The sequence below is a fragment of the Vombatus ursinus genome, unplaced genomic scaffold (genome assembly GCF_900497805.2).
Source record: "Vombatus ursinus unplaced genomic scaffold, bare-nosed wombat genome assembly UNPS02014900.1, whole genome shotgun sequence".
Taxonomy (NCBI): Eukaryota; Metazoa; Chordata; class Mammalia; order Diprotodontia; family Vombatidae; genus Vombatus; species Vombatus ursinus.
The window spans coordinates 500,763-526,243 of record NW_020954678.1 but is presented as its reverse complement, the minus strand read 5'-3'; the positions used below and the strand labels follow the sequence as shown (position 1 = coordinate 526,243).

The 25,481-nt window shown below is 53.8% G+C and overlaps 1 protein-coding gene across 3 annotated transcripts in view; it reads right to left on the bottom strand.

Moving 5' to 3' along the window:
- BCAR1 (BCAR1, Cas family scaffold protein) overlaps window positions 1–25,481 on the bottom strand; it is a 107,288-nt gene that overhangs the window by 8,325 nt on the left and 73,482 nt on the right. For 2 of the 3 annotated variants that reach the window (XM_027843252.1, XM_027843251.1), the window contains exon 2: window positions 16,460–17,125. In XM_027843252.1, coding sequence (XP_027699053.1) covers window positions 16,460–17,125 — 666 coding nt within the window. Of the gene's footprint in view, window positions 1–16,459; window positions 17,126–19,071; window positions 19,231–25,481 lie in introns of those variants that run through there. The other variant, XM_027843250.1, reaches the window with a different exon arrangement.

Below are 25,481 nucleotides of genomic sequence, written 5' to 3'. Positions count from 1 at the left end.
AGGCACGAATAAAACTTGAAATAAATAAAGGAAAAAAGCAAAAGACACAGTGCCTGCCCTCAAGGAGTTTGTAAGATTTGGGGAATGGAGACCAGCCCCCAGGAACAGGTCCCACCTGCTCGACAGCAGCAGAAGCCAAGGGCCGAATGAAGGTGGAACCCTCAGCAGCTCTGGGCCAAAGGGAGGACCCTTGTGGGCCAGAGGTCAAGAAACTCTTAAGGGAGGTGGATCTTGTGGATGGCTGCATGTTGTGGAGAGAGAATGGGAGAGCCACCTGCTGCCAGACTGTGCGCCTCATGAGGGCAGGGCCCCGAGCACCACAGGAGCCTCTTCCAGTCCTGGTTCTCCCCCTCACAGCTCAAGCAAGTCCCTCCCTCCCTCTGGGCCTCAGTTTCCTTATGTGGCAAATGGGGCAGCCAGAGATTCAGCTGTGAGTTCTCTTCCAACTGTGAAATTCTATTTTGCCTGATCAAAGCTGCCATAAGCTGCCTGGGGACAGAGCGGCACAGTGACACATTCGCTTCGGGGAAGAGATCACAACTGGCACACAGTCTACCCACCTCCCTCCATGTGCCAGGCAGCCCAGGGAATTCATCCAGCATCACTGGTGGCAGAACACCTGGACGGCTATCAAGATTCCAGGTGCCCCGCCAAAGGGGGCCAGATGGAAGGAAGAGCCTTTCGCCAGCAGACAGGGAGCCTGGAGCCCCACGCCGCGTCAGCCAGCTGGGCCCACCAGGCCCAGGAGCTAGCAGCATCCCTCTTACTTATCAGCGCGTGCACAGGAGGGAGGCTGCCACCAACCTCTGGATGCCCTCCCAGGGGAGCGGAGAGGTCTCTTAAACGCGCCTGACACAGCACTCCTGGAAAGGGGTAAACAAAGGAATACAGGGCCCTGGACATACAACAGGGCACACAGCTGGCTGCACTGCAGCCAAGAAGGGGGCGTCTAATGTGACGTTCCAAGTACTGGTCCAGCTCAGCCTCCCAGCCAGAGGGGCTGGGCCCCACTCAGGGACAGAAAGGGGTTTTGTTCCTTAATTAAAGAGGGCAGCTTGGCTGTATGACCAGCCACCTGCCTGGACTGAACTGCTGGGGGAAAGGGCAGCCCCCGGCAGACCTGCGCGCAGGTTCCTCTGCACAGATTCCCAGTAAGCAGAGGGGCCCTGCTCATCTATGCACCCGAGTGATCCCAAAGTGCTGAGATCTGGAGATTTTGGAAGATGCTGCAAGACAATGGCCCTCAGCCCCTGCCCAAGCCCTACACCACTCTCCCCTCCTTGCTTCCTATGCTCTCTCCAGCCACAGTGCCCCCAGAGCCCTGCAGAGACAAATGTTCATTTGCACATGTCTGGGGGTGGTGCCAAGGTCAGAAAAGGGCCTTTGGGCACAAGAGTAAATATGGACGCAGTCAGCGTGCATGCGTGCCTTATCCCAGGCACATTGACCCAACCCCGGTCCAGCCCCCACAGGAACACAGAGCCAGCCCCTGGAAATAGGGCGACTCTGTCCCCCTGCCTGCCCTTAGCACAGACTCACTCCAGTGACTGGCAGCTTCCCCAGCCAGGCCCACGTCATTGTCCATTAAGCAGATCTGGTGTTTGGCAGCGCAGCGCCCGATGACGCACTTATCCTCCCTGCCCCCTCCTCCTGCTTTCCTGCCAAGTGCCTCCCCTCACTGGGCTCGGGGCCCCCAAACCAGCCAGCCAGCCGTCAGAAAGGGGAGCCGAGAGGGCTGTATCAGCTGTTCTCACTCCCAAGGTCCCTTTGAGGCTGGAAAAGGGGCAAGAGATGAGGGGAAAGGGCTCCACATGCCGGCTTCACACAAGGAAGACCTCACCAAGGTCACATACCTCTCCCCTGAGGGAACCAGAGGGCTGGGAAAGGCAGCCAGGCCTCCTAACCCCTAATTCCTCAGAGAGGCCCACATAGAAAGTCAGGGCTGGGCTCTCGACCGGCCGCCAGGTGAGGGCCCCCAGGTGAGCCCTCACAGAGCAGGGTAAACAGCAGAGAGCAAGCGGGGCCTCTGGAGGTACACAGCGATGGAATCACACACTCTCGGAGACAGAAGGAACATCTGTAGGGTGGGCCGGTCCAGTTTATAGCGGAACAGACCTCTGTTCAAAGAGGTTGCTGGGCAGGCAGGAAGAAAGAAGGGGGGAAGAAGGACCCCCTATGTGGCAGGCTTGTGCCAAGCATTAGGGACACAAATACAGACAAAAAGACAGTCCTGCCCTCAAGGAGCTTATGTTCTAAGGAGAGACCACCCCTAAAAGGGCGCTGAGAAGTGGGGAGGCTGCTGGAGAACGATGGTGACTGGCACCCCTGATGAGGACCCCACAGCCTCTGGAGGCACCTCGTCTGGACAGCCAGTCATCAGGATGGGGAAGGGGGGAGGCCAAGCCAGGCCTCACCAGACAATACGGGGGACAGGCCCCTGCAGGAGAGCCCACCCCCTCGAAGCTGTGGCAGCAGGCACCCAGTCTGGCTGGAGCACATCTTCGTTTGCTCCATTTCCCCCAACGGTCCCCCCAGCAGCCTCCCGGCAGCCTCCCCACAGCCTCCCCCGCCCCAGCCTCTCAGACGAAAGCAGAGCAGTCTAGGTTCCTGCCACCATGGCCTCTCGCAGACAAATCTCTTCCAACTCCAGAGATTTGATTCTCCTCCAGAGCTATTTTTAGACCCACCTCCTCCCCAGCCAAAACCTGCGGAGGCCCCTGCACCAGGGAGCGGGGGGTGCACTGACTCAGGCTGTCAGCTCAGCTGCGGCTGCGGCTGAAGCTGGCTCTCCCTGCCTGGGTGGGAAGGGGAGGAGGGAGCCGCATGCGTGGCAGTGGGGAGAGGGAGAGCACAGGGCTAGGACAGAGAGGCAGACGGCCGGCCGGCCAGCCTCTGAGCCCGACCAGCCTCTGAGCCCGACCAGCTGCTGGCAGTCTCCAAGCCCTGAGCTACCTCCTAGCCACTCAGGCAGGGAGCAGTTGGGAGGGCCTTCCCCAAGGAATCCCCCCAGGCTCCCTTCAGCCAAGCCAGGAAGGTGGGAGCTCCCACAGCCCAGAGGGTGGATGGGGGGCTAGCCCAAGGGAGATCACTACTCCTGAGGGCCAGGATGTGATGGACCATGTGGGACACAAGGCTTCTGTTACAGAAACTGACGATCTTTCAAAAACAAGGACGCTTTCTTTTCTAGATTTTCTGGGGTAGAAAGCTTTGTTTAAGTGAAGGCTTATTGGCTTAGAAACCAGACAAGACCGTCCCTAACGGGGCAGGTGCTAAGCTCCACTATACTAGGCTCACCCCCACTCCCACCCCCACCCAATTACTGAATGGATGCAGACTTCCTGGGAGAGACAGGTTTCAAAGAACATTCTGGACAAAAACTCCTCCGACTGGAATGAAAATAGTAAGAAGCAACAGCATCTATACAGGGCTTTAATGTCTCAAAGCGCTTTACAGATATGATCTTATTTGATCCTCACAACAACCCTCATAGGTGAGGATCAATAACTCCATTTTACAACTGAGGAAACTGAGGCAAATGGCAGTTAAGAATCTTGCCCAGGGTCACTCAGTTAGTAAGTGTCTGAGGATGGATTTGTACTGAGATCTTTCTGAGTCCACGCCCAGTGCCCACTCCATGTGCTTTCCCAAGTCCAAAGACAGCCCTGCTCTTTAAGTCAGGAGACATAGGTTCAAAACCTAACTTTGACACTACCCAGTTGCGTGACTATAAGCAAATTCGTCTATTCCTCAGTTCCCTAAGATGTATAACAGGCTTAAGAGCATTCACACCAATTTCCTCCTGTAATCTACAGCAAAAGGGAAGAAGCCGCCATCTTCCTTTTCTTCCTTATAACCCTAGCACCGTGTACATTGCACATTGCTAAGTTAAATTTGTGAAACTGAATTATTTTTAGCTATTGATAAGTGCTCTCACATCTGCTCTTCCACTTAAGCCTTGAACCAGCCCTCTCACGTGGGTGTTAGCCCCATTTTAGATGGAAAAGCCATGGCACCACGAAGTTGAAATGACTTTAATACCGCCACCTGACTGAGCAAGGAGCTGGCAGTAAAACTCGTGTGCCCAGATGCTCAGCCCAAGCATATCAGGTCAGGTGGATGGAAGGAGGAGATGGTGTCTGTCCTTCCTTTTCGAAGAAGACCAATGACATCAAGGGGTGATGTCTCGATTTGAGCGTGAATTGGGCCGAGTGAGGCAGCGCTGCCCAAAGTTGTCAGCCTCACTCTCTCTTCCAGGGTCATCAAAGTCCAGCGGCAGGACGAAAGTCAGGGCGACCGCTGATGGCTCAGGATGCAGCGGATGACCTTGGCATCTTCCATGCCTGACCAAGCTCTAAGTGCTCCACAGTGGCCCTGCTTCTGCTGCCTTCATGGCCATTGGAACAAAGTTCTCATTTGCCCTTTCTGCCAGGGAAAGTCTTCACATGCTTGGGGAAGACACACCCCCTAATGGGTTTGAGGCCTGTCAGTTACCCTCAACCTGGTTTAAGCCATCTGCTGAGCCGGTTTCCTGGGGGGTGGCCGCTGCACATGCTACAGCTTCTTGGAGCCAGAGGTGAGAGTTGGGGGACAGGCGGATACCAAAGGTGGATAAGAAGCCCTCACACCAGAGGCGCTACTCTTCCTTGAACACCATCCCTCACCACAGGAAGTGGTATGCCCAGCGTAGATCTCTACGTACACCCGAGCGCTGCTCAGGGAGCCTGGAATGCCAAGGCTAAGGCCAGTAGGGCCTGACAGGGATGCCGTGGAGGAGACTGAGGTATGGCTGGAGTCAGTCCTAGGACTGTGACCACAGCCAGGAGACAGATAGTTGTAGCCTCGGGACACTATGTTTAGTTGAGCATGCTACATGTTGGAAAGCATGGACCGTTAAGACCAGATATTAAGGTCCATGTTTAACATGAAGGGCCACGGCTACCTTCACGCGTGTGAAGGGCTAGTATGTGGATGGCAGTTAGACTTATTCGCTCGTATAAAGACCGCAGAACCAGAGGGGTTCACCAAAGGTGCAGAGCCACATCTCAGGGCTCTCCAAAGCAGGAATGGGTGGCACCTAAGAACCAGTGAGGCTGCTCCCAGGAGGTCTTCCCACGGAGGCTGGAGAAGCACGGGGGCTGCTGGACAGGCAGGCCAGGCTCCTCCCGTTCAGGGAGCAGACAGACGAGAAACTCGGTTCTCAAGGAATGAAAAGAGCGCTGGGCTCAGAGGGGAGACCTGGGTTCAGGTCCTGACTTTGACACTCTTTACAGTCTGAAGCCTTAGTCTACATTTCCATAAAATGGAAACGTGCTCCTTACGATGATGGCCGCCATGGGCCTTTCTTTTCCTTTCTGAAAATCTATTTTTCCTGTTATAAAAACATCAACAAGCACTTCGACTGACAAAGAATGCAAGAGCACCGTACAGGCACCGGGGTCCTTTGCAGCTGGGGGCTCCCCCTGGAGCAGCTGCCCACAGTCTCCCTCCAGGGAGAGGGCTGGGAAAAGAGGAGGACTGAGGCAGGAGGTGATTCCCTTCGAGTGGGTCCGCTGGGGATAGGAAAGGGAGCCTCCAAACCCCACATCCTCACCTATCACCCAAGGCTTGCTCCGGTGGGCCCTAAGCTAAGTCCCTGTCTTTTCTCTTCGCTCCCCTAAATTCCAGGCCCATCCCCAGTCATTCCCTTCCCTCCCCTCCTATGTGTCAGGCCCACCCTAATGGAGAATCTTGGCGAACCAAAAGTCTGAGGATAGGCAAGTAAAGGGGAGAAAAGGGGGGGAGGTTCCTAACATAGGTCGCTACTTAGAAAATATTCTCCATTAAAGAGAAAGAATAAGTGAACGGCCAACTGAAGTCAACATTGTCAGAGCCGTGTTTCTCCACAGAAAGAGACTGTTCAGCTAATTGCAGGGCAAGCGAGAACTCCACGTGTGATGTTCTTAATTGACCCTGATGCTCTCATCCTCAGAGGAAAGGGGTAGGGAGGGCAAGATTCTGCTGAGGAGCCGGAGGCAGCCATCAACAAGGCAGATGTGGAGAGAGGAGAGAGAAGAAAGCCCCTACTTTCCTCTCCCCCGAGGGAGCCAGGGACAGCTGGCACAGGCAGTCCCCTCTCTGTCCCAGAGCTCAAGACCCTCTGAAGCAAGGCCCAGCAGAGAGAAAGCAGAAGTCACAGGGACCACTGACAAAGGGAGAAAGGCTGAAAGCCAGGCCCCCCTCCCAGAACAGCCTTCGTTCTGTTCCGTCATCACCGGCTCAACTGTGCAGAGCCAGGAGCTCTCCCCAGGGTCCTCCTCACGCTCAGATGCAGGGCAGCATGCCGGGGGTCCTCCTACACCCCACAACCCCTGCCTCCAGACAGCAGTCAGGAGAGGATGCCTAAAGGGAAGGCAGACGCGAATCCGGCAGGGCTAACAGCCAGCAGGGCCCAGGGTCTGGGGGACATGCTGAGTAACACTAAGCTAACGGACCTGGGGCTGGGTCCTTGGCTGAGGCCTGACTGCTGATCCCAATCAGAACTTCAACAACCACTCCAATATCTGGAGGGAGGTTCAAACATAAACTAGGAAAGGACTGGTTTCAAGGTCATAAGAAACGGGCGGCTGCCACCCAGCAGAGGAAAGGGGGTGGGTGCCAAGTCCAGAAGCGTCACGGTGCACAGCCTGTCCCTGGGCCCTCTGAGTTCAAGCTGGGACACCAGGACAGACAATCAGAAAGTTCTCCCCCACCGTCTCCAGATTCTAGCCCTTTTGCATAATCAGGACCCAGACTTCTTTGACTACCTCAGGCCACCTTGGGAGAGGGTACTCTCTCCTATTAGCACTCAGGGCACTTCTTAAAACAGTGTGAGTCTCAGTCTCAACTGACCTTCCATTTGAGAGGCAGTGCTGCTATGAAAAGTGCCAGGAGAGGTCTGGGTTCGAATTCTGCCTCAGTCTACTTTCTGTAAAATGGGGATGACATTTGTACTACCCATCCCACAGGACTTGAGAAGAAAGGGCTTTAGTAAATCATAAATCATGTTTCCTATGGGGGGAGGCCCCGTATCTTAGTCTACATGTCCACGGTGTCCGGCATATAGAAGGTGCCAACAAGCCACTGAAACGACCTGAACTGACACTTCTAAACTACCCCCAGGAAATTTCGCTACCTCCCAAAGCTAAGAGTAACTCTGTCTAAATATCATGAACTGTGAACTTGGTTGGAGAGGCAGGGAGAGAAAAATCTCTGAGCTGAAAGCAGGCAGGCAGGCCCCACCCCCACCTGGCTGCCCTAACAGGCCAGAGCTGCTCCAGCTGTCCCTGCAGGGCACAGCTGACATCCTGGATCAGAGAGGACCCTCCCCAACTGCCTACAGGATAACAACTCAACTCCTCTCTCAGCCTCAGCTTGGCATTTCTGCACTCATCACAATCTGACCTCAACCTACCTTTCTAGCTTTTTCTCCTACTGGCCTTCTATTTACATGCCATATAGTCAAGCTACATGGAACTGCTTCCCTTCAACATGCCAGGGTCAAGTCAAGCAAAATTAGCAAGTATTTATTAAGAGCCTACTCTGTGCCAGGCACTGGGCTAAGTGAGGTGAGGGACACAAGGAAATGCAAAAAACAGGCCCTATTCTCAAAGAGATCACTGTCAGAAGGGAGAAATGGCATGTAGACGACCAAGGAGACTCTGAACAGAGAAAGGCTGAGTGGGAGATCATGTCAGAGGGAAGGAACCAGGGTGAAGGAAGACCAGGAAAGGCTTCCTAGGGAAGGCAGATCTTTGGCTGAGACTGAGGAAGCCAGGGGGCGGAGAGGAGAGAGCTGGAGGGGTCATGTTGCCTCCTGCTCATGGCCAGGCACCCGCTCTGCCGGACTGTTCCAGCTGCACTTCCAGGCCGGGAGGGGGTGGGGGGGGAGAGAAGCCTTACCTTCAGCCCTCCTCAGCCCTGCCTTGATCCCCGGAGCAGCCGCTGCCTCCATATCTAGCCTTGCACATCTCTGTCCTGCAAGCCTCTGGAAGGCAGGCAGTGGCAGTGTCGCATGCCTCTCTGCCTTCCCGTGTCTGGTCCAGTGCCCCCCACACACAAGGTGCTTGCTCAATGAGCATTCGTTGTTGACCAAAGCCTAGAAGGTGTTAGCCCAGGAAGGGTCCTTAACGTATAAAGTTCTTTTGCAGATATGTAAACTGAGGCCTAGAGAAGCAGAGGATGTGTCCAAGGCCACACAAGGCTTTAAAGGACACAGTGACAATACCTCAGTGTGCTGATAAATCCCAATTCCTGCCAACTAAGAGCCTGGGGACAGTTCTCAGGGCACACTAAGGTTGTTTCTAAGGGTGGTTTGGGTTCTTCTGTTCCTAAAGAAATGGAGGAAGTTTGAGACCAAGGATGAGGCCAAGACCTCGGGGCTAACCCTAATGGCTCCTAGGACCCAATGCCTCCTCAAACAATTTTCTCCAAGGAAAGATCTACCTTTGTGGGGGGCCCTCATCAACTTGGCCACTCCAGAAGGAACACACTGGGCTGTGCCCAGCTAAGTGATCTGGACTAGAACCCTGCCAGAGAAGGGACCAGAGTTTATCAGAACTTTGTATCCGACTCAGCAGAGACACAGCAGGCGCTTAAAAACTGATGAATACTGTGTTTCCAAGGACAAAGAAGCCTGTGCCAGCTGAAGCGGCTGTTGGTGGATGAAGCAGGGCAGCTCTATGGCACTCCAGACCACCTCCAGGCCAGGGTGGGGACCTACATTCGGGGCCAAAAGGAAGAGGCAAGCTGGAACAGAGGGTCACAGATGCCAGGTGTGGTGGCCCTGGAAACCATCCGCCAGGAAAGCAAACATCAATGACCCCTGCCTCTCGCTAAAAGAGTCTGCTCCTAACGGGCTGCTTTCATGCCCTTTCCTTCATGTAACCCTCACACAAATCCTGCGAGGAGACAAAGCCAGACAAAGGACTTGCGGTCTCCTGAACTTTTAATAAGCTGGGCTGTAGGCACAAGAGCACAGAACCAGCATGAGGCAAACGGGCTTTGGCCCAGGTGCCAACAAGGGGTGGGAGGGCACAGGACTCTTCCCAGGAGCATGCTTCCTTCCCCGGCATCTCATACAGCAGCCCACAGTTCCACACCGTGCTGTCACAGCCCCCACACCCAACTCCTTCCTATTTTTCGACCCAAGACAGACCATTTAGAGTTAAAGAAAAACTTGAACAGCTTTCTTACAGCTGACCTGACTTCCTTCTTGCTCATCTTAAGATACAATGACTTTCTCACTGGTGGTAACTACTACTTCTTGGTGCCCAGACCCGAAACAAGAGGACACTGTGTCCAGCTTGTGTAACAAAGGTGACTTGGACTGTAATAAACAGGCCTGATTTGTGTTTACAGAGTAAACACTCCTGTCCTACCAACAGCCTGCCTTGTACAAGTACCGTAGAGTTTTCTCTGGCATCTGCCAAGTCCTTGACCCTCTGGGAGAGGCACTGTGCCTATCCTATAAGGGTGTAGACATGCTGCTGGGGCAAACCCTCAACCTGCAGAGGGATCACAGCTTTGCAGCCACTGCCCTGGCAGCCTTGGGCACGAACCAAGAAAATTCCCAAGATCCCTTCCAGCCCCCAACCCAGATGTGGGTGAGAGACAGACGGACAGACAGACCATCAAGAGAGAGAAGAGAATCCTCTCTGCCCCTCTTAACCTACAAAGGCTCGATAAAAAAAGCAGAGTGGTGCCTTGAACAGAGGGTTGAGGTACACAATGTGCAAAGAACGCAGTGCCTGCCTGTCACCACCCTGGGCCAGCACCTGCTGCCCCAGCAGGAAGAACCGCTCAGTGCCCATTTGTGCCCACGCCCCCTCACGTTTCCCCCACTGCAGATTTCCTGTCACTGGAAGGAGCTCTGGGAGACCAGACCAGGAGCCAACTCCTCCAGAGGTTACAGGACACTTGAGTTCCTGCGTCAGCCTCCCTTGGGCTTGCTCCCTGACACCCCCCTCCCCCAAATAGGAGGGTGCCAGGCCCCTGGACACAAGTTTGTCACCACCATCCATTTGCTTCCTGGGGCTGGTAGGTAGAATCACCCCTCACAGCACCATGCAGCAGATACCACTGGATCCATTTTACAATCGAGTGTATTGGGGGCTATTAATAAATAACTTCTGTGTATCTGCTGCCCTAGGCCAGGAATGTGCAGTTCAATCTCCGGATTCCAAAGAGCAGGGGGTTTCCTGCCTTATGGTATGAGTCACTTGGGCCTCGTCCAGTCTTCCCCCACAAGGTACCTGTGTTAGCAGGACCAGGGGCTTCCATAACACTGGGGCTCAGAGCCCACGGAGCTCAGGCTTCCACTGTGGAATGGGAGTGACAGAAGCTCCCGGGATTCGTAAGGCTGACCCCAAGTCTAGGACAATAAAAGATGAGTGCAGACACACGGGCAGATAGCACCACAAGGAAAACCACTTTGAAAGGCCTCAGGGCTCTCTAATCACTCCGGTGACCAACTGCGACTCCAAAGGCCAATGGAGGCCAGCTCCTTCTGTCCAGGGGATGACTACTGGGGCCCCATCAGTTGTGGTGAGAGGAGAGTTTCTACAGGAGGGGATGGTGGGGGGGGGAGTTAGTGGGAAGTGAAGGAGGTGGGGAGAAAGAAAAGAGAAAATGCCCAGCTTGAACAATGAGAAATGCACTCCCCTCTCCCTTCTTTGTAGAGGTGGGGGGTTATGCGGACAACACTGTATATAATACTGCATCCCCTTCTAACTTTTGTTGTAAGAGATGGTTAGATATGGAGAGGGAGGGGCTGTATATTCATAAACATAAGGTGATGCTAAGCAAAAGATGTGACCCTGGGCAAGTCACTTTACCCTGTTTGCCTCAGTTTCCTCATCTATAAAATGAGCTGGAGAAGGAAATGGCAAACCATTCTGGTATCTCTGCCAAGAAAATCCCAACGGGGTCACAAAGAATCAGACACAACTGAACACCACGGGCCTTGGGACCTAGTTGTAACATTTATTAAATGTGTGGCCTGAGCGCTTTGGCCCTCAGTTTCCTGACCTCCCCACAACAATCACCCACGAAGCCCCAGAGTTCACCCCACCGTGTTGGGCCCTGGAGACAAGACAAAAGGAGACAGCAGCCTCCCCAAAAGAGCTTACATTCTACTGCAGGAAACAGGTGAGAGGCATAGGTCACTAAAACCTAGAAAGGTAGGCCACAGTCGGGTTATGGAGGCAGTAAGGGGCGAAGAGTGAAGTTTTTTGTCCTGGAGATAATAAATAGAGCGTGTCTGGAGTTGACTAGACAGGGCAGGGAGATGTCAGGCCTGTACTTGGGAGCATCCATCACCCCGGCATGGGGAATACCGACTGGAGTAGGGAGAGACTTGAGGGAGGGAGTACAAATTAGGAAGCTACCGCAATAGCCTAGGCAAGAGGTGATCAGGCCTTGAAGCATCGTGGGATGGGGTTAAGAAACACAGTGGCAAAGACTGGTTCTGGGGATGAGGAGTTAGGAAGGACCGAGTGCGACTGAGGTAGTAAATCAGAACGTCTGCAAACATGGAGGTGCCCCAAGCCGGGAAAAGATAACGAGTTCTGTCTGGGGCACGTCGTGGGGCGTGGTGACGATCCAGCGACTCATCAGGAAAGGAGGAGATTCAGGGATGAAAACCCAGAGAGGAGAGGATTTGGGAAGAGAGGAGACGTAACAGGTCAGGAAGGATGTGGACTGAGAAAAGACCAAAAGGTTTGCAGAGAAAATACATAGCCAATTTTAAAGCCCAATTCTGGGCGGAGAAAAGTCAGCCTTCGGGTGTGGCAGAGGCTCTAGGAAAGAACAACAAGGCGTGGCAGTGCACTGGTGAGCTGGGTAGCATCTCCAGCAGATGAGCTGGACCAGGGCCTTTCTTAGAAACACTCAGAGGTGGCACTGACCAGAATGGGGCGTGGCCTCCCGCTCTGCAGGGCCAGAGCTAGGGCTGCAGGGCTCTCAGGATTGGGCGGACCAGGCTAACAAGGTCAGACTGCAGGGGCAGGGAAGAGAGATAAGTTCCTCTGGCTTCCAATCCACTTTAAAAAGCACACATCCTCCCAGGAAAAGCTTGAACTCTCAACTCTGACACTCAAGGCCCTTTGAAATCTGGCTTCTGTTCAGTCTTGATCCCCGTCCCCTGGCCCCGCCATATAGTCTACATTCCAACATGTACACATTTTCACGTGGTAACATGACTTTCAGAAGCAAGACTGTCCATTTTCATCTTTATACTGCCCATGGCAAACCCTTAATGTCGGCTGAATTTAATCAGGGAAGGCAGGGAGGGAAGCCTTTGGTAGCCTGGACCCTCCCCAGCGCAGGATCGATGGGAGGGCGTGGCATCTGTGGGCAGATCCATGCCAGCGCTCAGGGGAAGCCCCTTGGTCTGACTAGGGGGGAACAAACAGTATAAACCGTGAGGCTGATGGTTGTGTGCAGAAAACCAGTCTGTCCACGGGGTTTGTCATCAGAGAACACCGAGATCTGGAAAGCCCTTCCCCCTCTTCCTGACCTCGTCGAATCCCAGCCCTTTCCTCAAGGTCAAATACCAGTCCAATCGCCTCTGACGACCTACCAGCCCCAGCAGGCTTCTCCCAAACTTCTGCCGCTCTTACTTCCTGTAACTCATCCATCATTTCATACGAACGTGGGTTTAAAGCTGGAAAAAATCTCAAAGGCCATCTCGCCTAATCCCCCCATCTTACCCCTCTGGTCACACGGGTTGTAACAACAACAATAATGATAATTCATGTTTATCTAGTGCTTCCTGTGTGCCAGGCACTGTACCGAGTTCTTTATAATGTTCATATTTGATCCTCACAACAACCCTCTGAAGTATGTGCTATTATAGGCCCTATCTCACAGGTGAGGAAACTGAGGCAAAGAGGTCAAGTGACCTACCCTGAGTCACCTAGCCAGGAAGTGCCTGAGGTCACATTTGAATTCAGGTCTTCCTGAGGCTTCAGGCCCCACCTCAGGAGGCCTGGGGAATTTTTAATCCATTTAAATGTCCCCTCGTCACCCTTCAACGCCTCCCTGTTTACCTGTCGGAATGTCTGAGCCCCTCATCTGGTCCTGGAAACCCTTTACAAGAGGACTCCACCTGCCCACTCCTCTCCTACTCCCCATCCCCCAGCCACACTGGCTGCTCCCCAAAGAGGTCCTGGGCTTTCTCCTCTTTGCTCAAACTAAGTACTCCCCATTGCCAACCATGGAAATGCCCAACTCACTCCCCAAAGCCCAGCCCACATGGCACGTACTCTAGCAATCGATAGGCACTGAGTAAGCGGCTCCTGTGTGCCCAGCAAGGAGAAGCCCTTCCTGTCCTAAGGGGCCCACGTGTGGCCAGAGGAAATATGTAAATTACGTGGCAATATTCTGTGGGACAATGGGGGAGGGGATCTGGAAAGGAGCTGCTGAATCTGAGTCTTTAAAGGAAACGGGATTCAAAGAACAAGGTGAGAAGAGGAGCCGGCCAGGGGTTAGCCGTGAACAATGGAGTATGGAGACGAGAGATACGAGGGCCAGCTTGACTGAGTTTGTCAAGGCAAGCGATTACGCCACTCCATGGAGCACTCCTTCCCTGAGCCCTCCTCGGGCCCTTCCTCCACACCCTGGCACCAGCTGGTCAGTGACCACGCCAGTCTGGGGGTGCTGAGACCTCCCCGAGACTACTCCTGACAGACGGCCTCCCAGTCTCCAAAGATGCGGGCTCCCCATGTCTGGAGGCAGTCGAATCTGCTTTTAGACAGCTCTGGCTCTCCTAACTCAAGCCTCAGGCTACCTCTCTGTAACCTTCACCCACTGCTTCTAGTTCTGCCCTCTAGAGCGCAGGGAAACAAGTCTTCCAACTAGGTCCCCTCCGACCTCTCCTTCCCAGGTCCTTCAACCCATTTCCATGAGGGTTGGAGCTACTGAGTGTAGGACCAGCCCCTTCCAGTTGGGCACACTGTCCTTTCACAGCTGGGCCAGGATTCCAGGATCCCAGTTATGGAACCAAAGGGAGTCATTAACCTAGTTTGAGACCATGGAAAGGGCCGCTGCAACACTTCTGGGCAGATCCCTTCACTTAGCAAGTGGGATGGTTAGGAGGAAAGCAGTAGTTGGGGCTGAGAGCAGGCCTTTCATGAGAGCCCAACTTCAGCTCCAGGGGCATTTCTTCATGCCACTCTACCCTCTCTGACTTGCCTTCCTTCTCTCCCTTCTTCTCCTATAGCTGATGAGCCCTTTACTCCTAAGGAAGGACATAGAGAAACTGCTTCCTCGGTCTCGGCCCTGCCCTCCTGCCCTCCTGCCCTCCCTAGACCCAGTGCCTTTGGCTCGGCTCCCCAACTCATTGGCAGCCACCAAGCGTTGGGCTTAGCCAAAGAGAGGGGCAGAGAGGCCTGTTCTCTCAAAGCACCCCACCCTCTGGGGGAGAAACAGCCTTGGCATCTCTGAACTGCCTGGCAAGCTTGCTCATGACTGATTACTGCGCAGGACCAGCCTTCAGCTAAATTGTGAAATGGGCCAAATGTTATGTTCGGAAATTATTCATTTGCCTGTTGACATCTCCAGCCTCAGTGGTCCTATCTCCATCCTAGATCCCTGGCACCTTCCTGCTGCCTCCAAATGCTGACAGTCTTTGGTCTTTTCCATAGCTCCCTGTCTCTTTCCAATCAAAATGTAACACAGACTAATCAGTATGAAGTTGTTAAAGTATGATAATGACTTCAGATGCTGCCCCTCCAAAGGTGTACATCTGAATTTTAACTCAAGCCTATTAACGTCCCAATTAAATTCAAGGGGACAATTCCCAATGGCAATGATTACAACCAGTATGGAAGATATTTAAAGCAATGGAGACAGTCTCTGGTGCCTCAAATCACAACGAATCATAAGATTTGAAGTTTGGAAGGGACCGTACAAAATCCTTTTGTCCAATTTCCTCACATGAACAGGTGGCTACCTTTTTTTACCTAAGCTTATGGACCATAGAAAGAGGAGGTGTGGTGGCTAGTGCCCCTCTGGACTAGGCCAATGCCAGATGGGAACGCGCGCGTGCGCGCATACACACGCACACCCCTTGCCCCTGTCGGGGGGCTGCCCTGGGGCACACACTGCTGCCAGGACAGACCTAAATGACCATATACTAGGTATCTAGTATCAGTCCATCATGCCTCCCTAAACGGATTCTAAGTTCCTTATAGGCAGGGGCCCAGCTGTCTTTCCTACAGAGTCATCTACCCCAGAGCTATGTATACAGCAGGGGCCTAAACAGTGCTTTGACTGGACTCCATTTATTTGTAGGCTGGGAACCTGGGTAACACCAGGCGCGAGTCTATCTGAAATGACGTGAGGCACCATCGGGAGCTCGTGTGCGGACACACGTGTCACAGGGGTAGATACCCAGAACCTGTTTCTCGGTCCAAGGCTGTATCAGACAAGCTGGGCCCCTGCCCATCTCAGTGAAATCCTAGTGCTGAGCCAGGGGAAGGGTGAGCTCAGCCTGGCTGGCAGATAAGGAGGCAGCCCAGGCTCAGGGAGTGGTCCAGTAGGTGCAGGCTCCTCCAGGGCATGGGCACTGGGGGCCAGGACCCACACTCTGCCACGCATGCACACAACTCACATCGTGTGTCTGTCACACACACAGACACAATCTCTCACAAACATTCTCAAACATAGTCTCTCTCTCTCTCTCTCACACACACATACACAGACCTACATACGCCTCTCAGGACTCAGTTTCCACATTTTCTTCTGACCCAGACCTGGGATTTCATTGTACCACCTGGGGCAGAGATTCTCTCCCCCACGGCAGGAACACCGAGCATCGACCTCATAAGGTCCACCCCGTGTGCGTTAGAAGTGGGGCTTCCCATTTTAGGGTCAGTGAGGCTGGCTCTCAATCTCCCACACTACACTGCCTCTCTAAGTTACAGCATCTAGGATTCTCAGAACATCTCTCATCTAAGCACTAACTGGGCCTGCCCCACTTAGTTTCTAAGATCTGATCAGATCTAGGGTGCCTGAGGCAGATGGTAGCCCAGTGGATGGAGCAATGGGCCTGGAATCAGCAAGACCCCGAGTTCAAATCTGGCCTCAGACAGTTCCTAGATGTGTGACCCTGGGCAAGTTACTTGACCTCTGTCTGCCTCGTTTTCTTCAACTGTAAAATGGGGATAATAATCGCACCACCTCCCACAGGTGTTTCAAAGATTGAATGATGGCAGGGTCACACAGAAAGCACTTAGTGCAGTGCCTGGCACACGGGAGACATTTAATGAATGCCTCTTCCTTTCCTTTCCTTCCCCCTTCCAGGGGACGTGACCATGGACAGTTTCCACACATCGGAGGTCTCAACCCCACCCACCCCCATTCCTGCCCCAAGAGTTGTCCACCCAGAGCTCAGGGCAGCCAATAAAATGACAGGGCTGGTAACACCGCAGAGCAGCTGTACCTTTGTAGGTGGCTTTGCCCCTTCCCAATTCCGCACGTCCATGGAGGGGGGCACCTGGTAGATGTCTTGTCCCATCCCAGCCGACGGGGGCACTTGGTAGATATCCTGAGGAGGGCTCACAGGCCCAGGGGGCACCTGGTACACGTCCAGGGTGGGATTTAGCGATGGGGGGACTTGGTAGATTTCCTGGGCTGGGCTCTGGAACTGGTGATGGGGCGTCTGCTTCTGGTACATCAGGGGCTGCTTGGCCGGAGGCGACTGGAACTGGCCGCCTGAAGGAGGGACCTGGTAGACACCCTGCTGAGCCTTGTTGGAGCCTGGAATCAGGTAGACACTATCTCCTTGGGTCTGGTAGGCAGGGTGCATGGGGGCATACTGGGAGGCTGGGGACAGCACGTTGTAGAGGCCCTGGGGATGGCAGGGCAGGGCTGGCTGGGGCTGAGGCTGCCCCTGGCCTGGCCCACTCTGTTTCTTGTCATACATGCCCACCAGGATCTTAAGCCGGTTGCCTGGCACGATGCCCTGGCGCCCATGCAGACTGCAGAGCCACCAGCCATCCAGCCCTTGAGTGTTGCGCTCTAAAACTGTCATGATGTCTCCCTTGCGGAAGGACAGCTCATCCGGGGACTCGGCCACATTGTCATAGAGGGCTTTGGCCAGCACGTTCTGGGGAGAGAGAGGAGACGGGTGGTTAAAGGCTGATGGAGAAAGGAGCTCTCCCTTACTGCCACTGATCCTCCCTCCAGCCTGGGCTCCGCCTTGGATGGAGGCCCTGAATTAGGCACAACTCCCTTACCCAACACCAGCACCAGGAGGCCAGGGATGGTCTCCAAACATCCCCCAACACCATTTTATGAATAATATTTTACCCAGTTAGGATCCATCATCCCTGAATTTCCCTAACCCTTCCTGAAGCTATACCACTGGCCTGGACCACCTGCCAAGTGTAATGAGCTCCATTAAATTGATCTCTTTGCTGGGTTGAGTAAAATTTCCTTTCCACTTCCCTAAAACTCCCTCCTTCACATTCCAAGGGGACCCTCGAGGGCTGGGTCTGCCTCTCAGCTCCCAGTCTGTACCCTTCTTCTGCACGCCCTGCAAGCTTTTACAGAACAATCATATTCCCCAGCTCCTCCACCCCCTACCCCAGCTGGATCATCCTCTAATAGCATTTTCACTGTGCAGCTGAGTGCCCAGTCCAGGGGCCAGAGGAGGGACACAGGTAGCTGCTGGGGGAACATAAGACACGCCATCTCTGAGCAGCCAAGGACAGGGAGAGAGAGGGCCGGACACCGTGAGGACTCAGGACCGGGGGGAGAGAGAGAGGGGCACATGCCCCTCTCAGGAGGATCACCAGAGTACTCGGCACAGGACATGCTCCCTTCCCTTCAATTTTCCCCAGGGGTTTGACCAACCCTCCTTTGGCTGGAGGAAACTCCCACCAGCTTGGAGCTGTCTGACAGTCTGAACCCAGGACAGGAATAACAGGAGCCCCAGAGAGATCTCTGGCCCGAGGTCTGGCTCCCGCCAGGCCGGCCAGCTCCTTTCCCACCTCTGTTCTCAGCTCCCAAGATGTAGGCGGAGCAGGAATCAGACAAATTTGAAACGGGGTGGATGGGGGTAAGGGAAAGGAACAGGGCAGGTGTGGGTGTGCCAGGGATCACAATCCCAGTGGAGAGGTCAAAACCGCAGCCCAAGGAAACACAGCAGGTGAGTTAACAGAGCACGAGGACAAGGGAGGGAAGGCACTGAGGCAGTTAGCAGGGAGAGCAGCCTTCACATCCTCCCTTCTAAACTAAACCAGATTTGACTCTTGATGCCCTGAGGATGCTTCCTACCTGAAAGACTTGATTTGCTAGGGCCTGGAGCCAGGGAGAGGCCACTGGGGGCAAGAAGGTGGAGAGAATTAGGGAAAGACAAGGGACTATGGGAGACCAGAGAGAAGAGCAGAGCGGAGGGAGATGGAGCCTGGCTGACACCCCCCACAGCTGAACAGGAGCAAGGCAGCTATCAGCCACCCTACCCCGACCCGACCCCCACCCCCAGAGGGGCATCGGAGGCTGAACCTGGAGCTGTAAGGCGGGCTCAAATCCTGCCTCTCTGTGACCCTGCTCCTAATGGGTGAGATGAGCGGGGCTGGACTTGATGGACCCCAAGGGCCCTTCCAGCTCCACAGTAGCCCAAGCTCCCTCCCACTCAGCCGGGGGGCACAAAGCCCTGAGGGCCTGATAAAGGAAGGCCTCCTTTCCGCTGCCTGGATTTCAGTCATCTCCACTCTGATACTGAATGGCTGGGTGGCCTTGTGAATACAGAGAGGTCCCTGGTTGATGGGAATAGTGAATCCCCCAGAGTCACGTGTGAAGTTATCACTATGTAAAATACGGTTCCTGGTTCTAGCTCCACGGAAATCAATCATGCGAATCTGAAAAATGTGACCACTGCAGGAGATCCAGGATGGGCAGTAACTGGGACCTAGCGGGAAGGGCTCATACCTCCATGGCATTTTACAAAGCACTTTCCTTACAACAAGACCTAGGAGGTGGATAGGCAACTCATATTTTATCAGCCTTGTCTGACAGATTGCAAGAAACTGAGCATTGGAGGTGACGTACCCCAGAGCACTTCAGCCAGTAAGTGACAGCGTCAGAACTCGAACCCCGATCTTCTGATGGTGGGTTTCGTGTTCTCTCCACCACACTCTGCTGCCTCATGGCTGTGACTAAGCAGTCCCGGGCTTCCTGACACATCTTTTCCATTGAGTGCCAAACTCACAGAGGAGATTCCGAGCTGAGCTGCAGAAAGAGCCAGTCACAGCCTGCACAGGCTCAGTGGGGATGGTCTGACTCATTTCTGCAGCCAGGCTGGGCCCCAAATCCAGGATCCACAAATCTGCCAGAAGGGTGGCCCGGTCTGGCTGTCCCTCCCCCTCAGGGGGCATCAGGAGCTCCAGCGCTGGGTTACCTCACTTCTAAAAGGCCACTGGACCCCTCCTCTGTCCAATGGGAATGACCTCTTGCCCTGCCCCAGCTCTACATGGTTCTATAAACACAACACTCCCCGAATTCTATCCAAGCCTCCAGGCCCCTGAGAAGGAAGAAGCAGCCAGGCTCTGGGAGGGGGTGGGCCGGGGATAGGAGGCCCAAGGCTGCCCTTTCCCCTTCACTCCCTGCCCCATCAGGAGGAGGCCTGGCAGGTCTCTCCTCACCTTTACCACCGACCCCAGATGCCACCCCACCAGTGAAGGGGACCTCCTCCTCCTCCTCCCCCTCAGGTTTGTCTGAACACTTGTCTCCCCTTAGTAAACTCTCCTCTCCCTCCCCCATCAAACTGCCCAGACTCCAGGACTGTCTCAGCCTCTTTGTCTACTCAATGCCTACAATGGTAATTGCACATGGGAGCTGCCCAACAAACACCTACTTGTTGAGTGGAATCCCAAGCCAGCTGATGGTGACAACCAGCGAGTAGGGGGAGGGGAGGGTTAAGAGACAAGTTGTCCAGGGCCTAAGCTGTGGATATAACCCTGTAGGGGAAACAGTGGATAGACAGCTGGGCCTGCAGTCAGAAAGACCCGAGTTCAAATCCAACCTCAGACACTTACTAGCTGTGTGACCCTGGGCAAGTCCCTTAACCTCTTTTGCTTCAGTTTCCTCAAATGTAAAATGGGGATAAAGACAGCACCTATGTTGCAGGGTTTTTGGGAGGATCAAATGAGATCTGACCCACAGAAGGAGCTACACACATGATTATTCCCTTCCTGTCCATTCCTGCTTGTTTCAAAATCAAGCTCTTTGAGGAGCAAGGGAGGAACAAGGAAAACCAGCCCCTTCCCTGACAATCCACAATACATACACGGATTAGAAAACTCAGAATATCACGCAAATGGAGTAAAGACCTAGTGAGGCAAGGTACTGAAGAGGGCACCAAGTCCTTCATCCCAGGAGGTATTTAAGCAGAGCTAATTAACTATTTCCAGATGATCAGAGGCAGAAAAGTCTCCCTCTGCTCAGCCTGGAAGCCTTCTGCAAGTTCTCTTTGCCTTAAAGCTCTTGATCTGAAGTCTGTGCTCACACACTTAGAGATGCAGGAAACCTCAGAAGTTACTGTCCAACCTTTTCACTTTGCAGATGAGGAAACTGAGGCCCCAGAAACTCTCCCCCAAATAACTGCGGGGCGGGGAGGGAAGGGTGGAAGGTGGGGGAAGGGCTGGGGGCTCAGAGGCAGCTGCTGCTCCCCTGACAGGGCAGCCAGGCTGGCTCCCCGCTGGTGGTTCCCAGGAAAATTGCTGTAAGGCCAGTCCAGCTGTTCTGGGCCCCAGGGAGAGCCAGACCTGGCGTACTTGGAAGCCAAGAGGAAACAGAGAATTACTGGGAATGTAAACAGAAAAACAGGATGGTCCTTCCGTGGGGAATCAGGGTGAGTGAGCTGGGGCGAGCTGGAGAGAAACCAGAGAGAAGGATGGGGCAGGGGGGGGGGGGGGGGGGGGAATGGGCCAGCGAGGGTCTACACCTTCCGACAACTCCAGCTGACTGGATGCCTGAGCACAACTGGAGAAGCAGCTGGCAGAGTGGGGAGTGTCAGGCCTGGGCTTGGAAGCTTACTCTGCTTTTTAGCTACCGTGTGACCTTGGCCAAGGCATTTCACTTCGGTGGGTCTCAGTTTCCTCCCATATAAAATTAAGGAGTCTGGGTTCTAAGGTTCCTTCTATTTCTAAATCTGAGCAATGTCTAGCTAGGGGTTTGGCTCAGAGGAAGCCCCAGCTAACAAAATTCAGCAGAGCCAGGAGCCCAGCCAGATAATCATCTAATGGGGGGGGGGAGGAGAAGAAGAGAAGACAGGAGCAGACTTAACCCTTTCATCTCTTCAATAGGCTGGTCTTCCCTCTACCCCACCCACCAGTTCACTTCCTTCCTCTGCCCTGACACAGAAGTAAAAGGCTATGAATGAGACCCAGCCAGGCTGGGGAGCAGAGCCGAGATGCCCCAGGAGCAGACTTCCCAAATATGGTCTTAAGCCTGCCTCCCCTCTGGAATTCCATCCTGTCCAAAGCTGGCTGCTGTTGGGGGGTGGGGTGTTGGAGGGGAAGGGACCGCCTACGGCTGTGACCCTAGAACATAGGAGCTCACTGCTCCCCCCCTCCTCCATCACACCCACCCACCCCAGGCTTCATTTCCATTTCGGGTGGCTAGCTCCCACCCCTCCCCCTACACCTTCCCCATGGACAGGAAGTGCCTGGAAAGTGAGTCAGAGGGAGAATTTCCCCTCTAGCCCAGTCAGAGGCTGTCAGTCCCTAGGACTGGGAATGGGGGTTGAGGGGGACAGCAAAATCCAGCCCACCCTGGAGACAAAAGGGAATTCCCCTTCAGCAAAGGCCTCCTGGCCCAGGGAATGGAGGACCCTGAGAGAAGCCTCCCTTTCCCAGCCATCACTCATCTTTTTCCTGCCTCTGGAGGAGTTGGGCTGCTCAGGGCCTAAACAGGCCCATTTACTGTGGTCAGCTCTTCTGCTTCTGGCACTGGGATGCCTTCCCCCTCCCCAAAAGGGCCAAGAATGAACTCTGGACCAGACGTCCTTAGGCCACCTCCCACCTGACACCAGGTGAGAAACTCTGAGGTCCTAAGGAGTTAATTTCTAATTGGGTGCCCAGATCTTTTGTTTGGCCTGCCAGCCCCTCTCTTGGGCTGGCTGCACCGTACTTCTCCACCCCCACCCATGAGCTCATTGTAATGTCTGTGCAGGTCTTGGCTAAAGACTGCTGCTAATTGTATAGTCTGTTCTGAGGCCTTAGACTTCGAAGACTGAACCTACCTTGGGGGCAGGGAAGGTATTTCCATGCCTACGACAGGAACGCTTCAGGTTCAGATTATAGTACATACTGCCCTGCTCTAGGAAGAGAGGCGGGGGGGCTATGGCTACGGAACACCGGATAAGCTATCAAACAGGGTGATTTTGTTACTAAGTTTGCTAGTTTTCCTTTCTTATAAGAGAGAGTATATATACCGAGAAATGAAAGAAAAGGCTATGGCACATTAAGCCAATAAAATAAAACAGAGGGCTTGGACTCAGAATCTATGAAATGAAACCTTGCCAGCTCCACCATCAAACACCTTCATTTGGGGGTTCCTGGGATTCTGGGAGGGAGGGACTTGCCCAGGGTCACACAGCTAGTAAGGGTCTGAGGCTGGATTTGAACTCAGGTCTTCCTGACTCCAGGCTGCAGGCTCCAGGCAGTGGCACTAAAGAGTCCCATCTCCTCCCCAACCCTGAGGAGCCTCAGCTTTTCACCTGAAGCAGCGTGGTGTAACGGATTCTGGATTTGGATACAATCCGTATTGCTGTATTTGGAGTCAGGAATACCTCGCTTTGATTCCTGCCATGCTGCTTCTGAGACTTACTAGCTGTGCCACCCTAGGCAAGTCAGTTAACTCCGGTCTCACTTTCCAGTTCAGTAAAATGGAAGATGAGTACCTAGTCCACAGGACTGTGGTGGGGATCAGATAAGAGATGGGATTATAAAGCACTTGGCAAATGTTCAAGGGCCGTATCAATGGGGTTTATGAGCATTACTGATGATTCTCAATCATTCTCAATGATTATGAGCATTACTGCTGATCTCCTCTCATGGGCTGCTACTTGACTGACCAAGGCTGGCATCTGAATGGAGTGGACCTGCTTGGGATGTGTGCCCTGCGCCTCTCCCAGATCAGAAAAGGGAGGTCGGGGAGGGCAGGGAAGGGAGCAATCCCACAGATTTCCATCTGCCTTCTCACTGCACTGAGTCAGGAATCACAGGTTCTAACACGGGCTCTACCAGTAGCATTACTATGCAACCCTGAGCAAGTCACCTCATCACCCCCGGGGCCTCTATTTCTTCATCCCCCAAAGAAGATTTGGACTAAAAAGTCCTCTAAGGCACCTTCCGTCCTAAAAACTCAATGACTCCGCTTGTCCCTGGGGCCAGACTCCAAGCGATGGCTGTGGGAACTCTTGGATCCATACAGCAGGTGACCCAAGTCATGGCCTCATGATTCTGGGTGGGCTGAATGTACCTGTATTATCACAAGCTCCTCCAGGGCACCCATGGCACTATCAGGGACATGCATTTAAAGGACCTCAAGGCTGATGCTTAGGATGGGGGTAGAGGGATCTACCTGCTTAACTGAGGTGGGTCTCCTGAGTCTCAGGACACATCTCTGGAGAGAAAGTAAACAGTGTGGGTGCCCCCACATCAAGGACATGTCCTCTCGAACTTGCAGGCAAAGCAGATGCCGCTATATCTACGCCTCAAGAGGTCATATGCCTTCTGTCTCCAGATTTCCATCACCTGGCCTGAGTTCCCCTTCCCTCCCAATAATGCCCCTCACCCCCACTCCCAAGCCTTTCCACTTGTTTGATTTCTACTTCCCCTGAAGGTCCAGCTCAAGATAGAGCTCAGCTGCCTCTGACGGCACAGCCTTGGAAGCAAGCTCCTGAGATGCCAGGACACTTGGTTGACACATGGCACATACTATCTTGTACTACTAATTTTCCATGTGTGTCCCATGTCTCCAACTAGACAGTATCTCAGAGGGCAGATGCTCAATAAATACTGGTAGGTGTGGGACTGAACTAAACAATGGTTTAGACCTCAACATCCCTGGCACAGTCCTGGGTATATAGGAAACACCCAAATTGTCTGCTGCTGGTGATGATGACAGGTAGAGAGGGGACCTGGGGAAAGGGAGAAGACTTCTCCCATCAGAGCTACCACGGCTTCCCCCCTTTCTCAGCCACGCCACCTGTCCTGGCCCCTGCACCCTCCAGGGGCAGGGCAATCATTCCTCAAAGCCCGACTACAACATGGAGGCCTTTGAAACCAAAGGCATGCTTTCAGAGAACGTATGGAAAACTCCCAGGCCCAATGACCCCAATGACTCTGCTTCTCCCTGGGGCGAGACTCCAAGCGATGCCTGGACATCAGAGCCACACAACAGGTGACCAAATCACGGCCTCATAATTCTGGGTGGGCCACGATCAGAGCTAGGCCTGAATGTATCTGTATTGTCACAAGGTCCTCCAGGGCCCCCATGGCAGTATCAGGGACATGCATTTAAAGGACCTTGAGGCTGATGCTTAGGATGGGGGTAGAGGGACCTCCTTACTTAACTGAGGTGGGTCTCCTGAGTCTCAGGAGATTCCTTCCAAAGAAGGAAAGGCCAAGTCTGGTGACACTGATCATAACGGAACATCAGCCCATTCTGGTTGGAGAATAGGGAAAATACTGGGTAAACTTAGGCACTGCCTCACCTGCGCTGAGAGGATGCCAGTATGGGCCAGAGCCCTGACATGGCCAGGCATCCTGTTGTTACCTGGGGAGCTCATATAACACACGGCCCCATCCCCTCTGGCTCGTCCTCTAGCCCCAGAGCTGGCCCCTTGGGAATCAATCAATGAATTATTAAACATTTAGGATGTCTGTGCTACGACCTGTCAGGACAAATGAGAGCTTCCTCATTTTTCTGCCTGCAAGAAAATCTATTTCTTGGACAAAGCACAGCATTCCTACTTTCAAAAGACCCTATGAGAAGCCTGGACTTAAGAGAGGCGGGTGAATAGCCTAGCCCACCTCTGGTTGTTGATCACTCACCCAGGCTTTCTCTCCTGCCAAGCAGCCAAGCAGGACAAGCATCTCAGAGAGACGCTCTGGGGGCAAACCTACAGCAGCTCCCCTCGCCCTCTTGGGCTAGGACAGTAAAGCGGGATGGGGACCCCCCAGTGGGCACCAGTGCCAAGCTGCCACAGTCAGAAACCCTCCACCAGTCTGGTTCATGTGGAACAACAAACTGGTTGTTAGCAAATGGGTGTTCAAGGGGCTGAATGCTGAGGGCTCTCCACTTCAAATAATGTGGCTCATTGTGTCCTACGAGTACATCTCTGGGAGTCCTCAGAGGCAGCACAGGCCACACAGGCCTCCGGACCCTTTTCTAACGGAGTGTCTGGCGACACACACACACACACACACACACACACACACACACACACACAC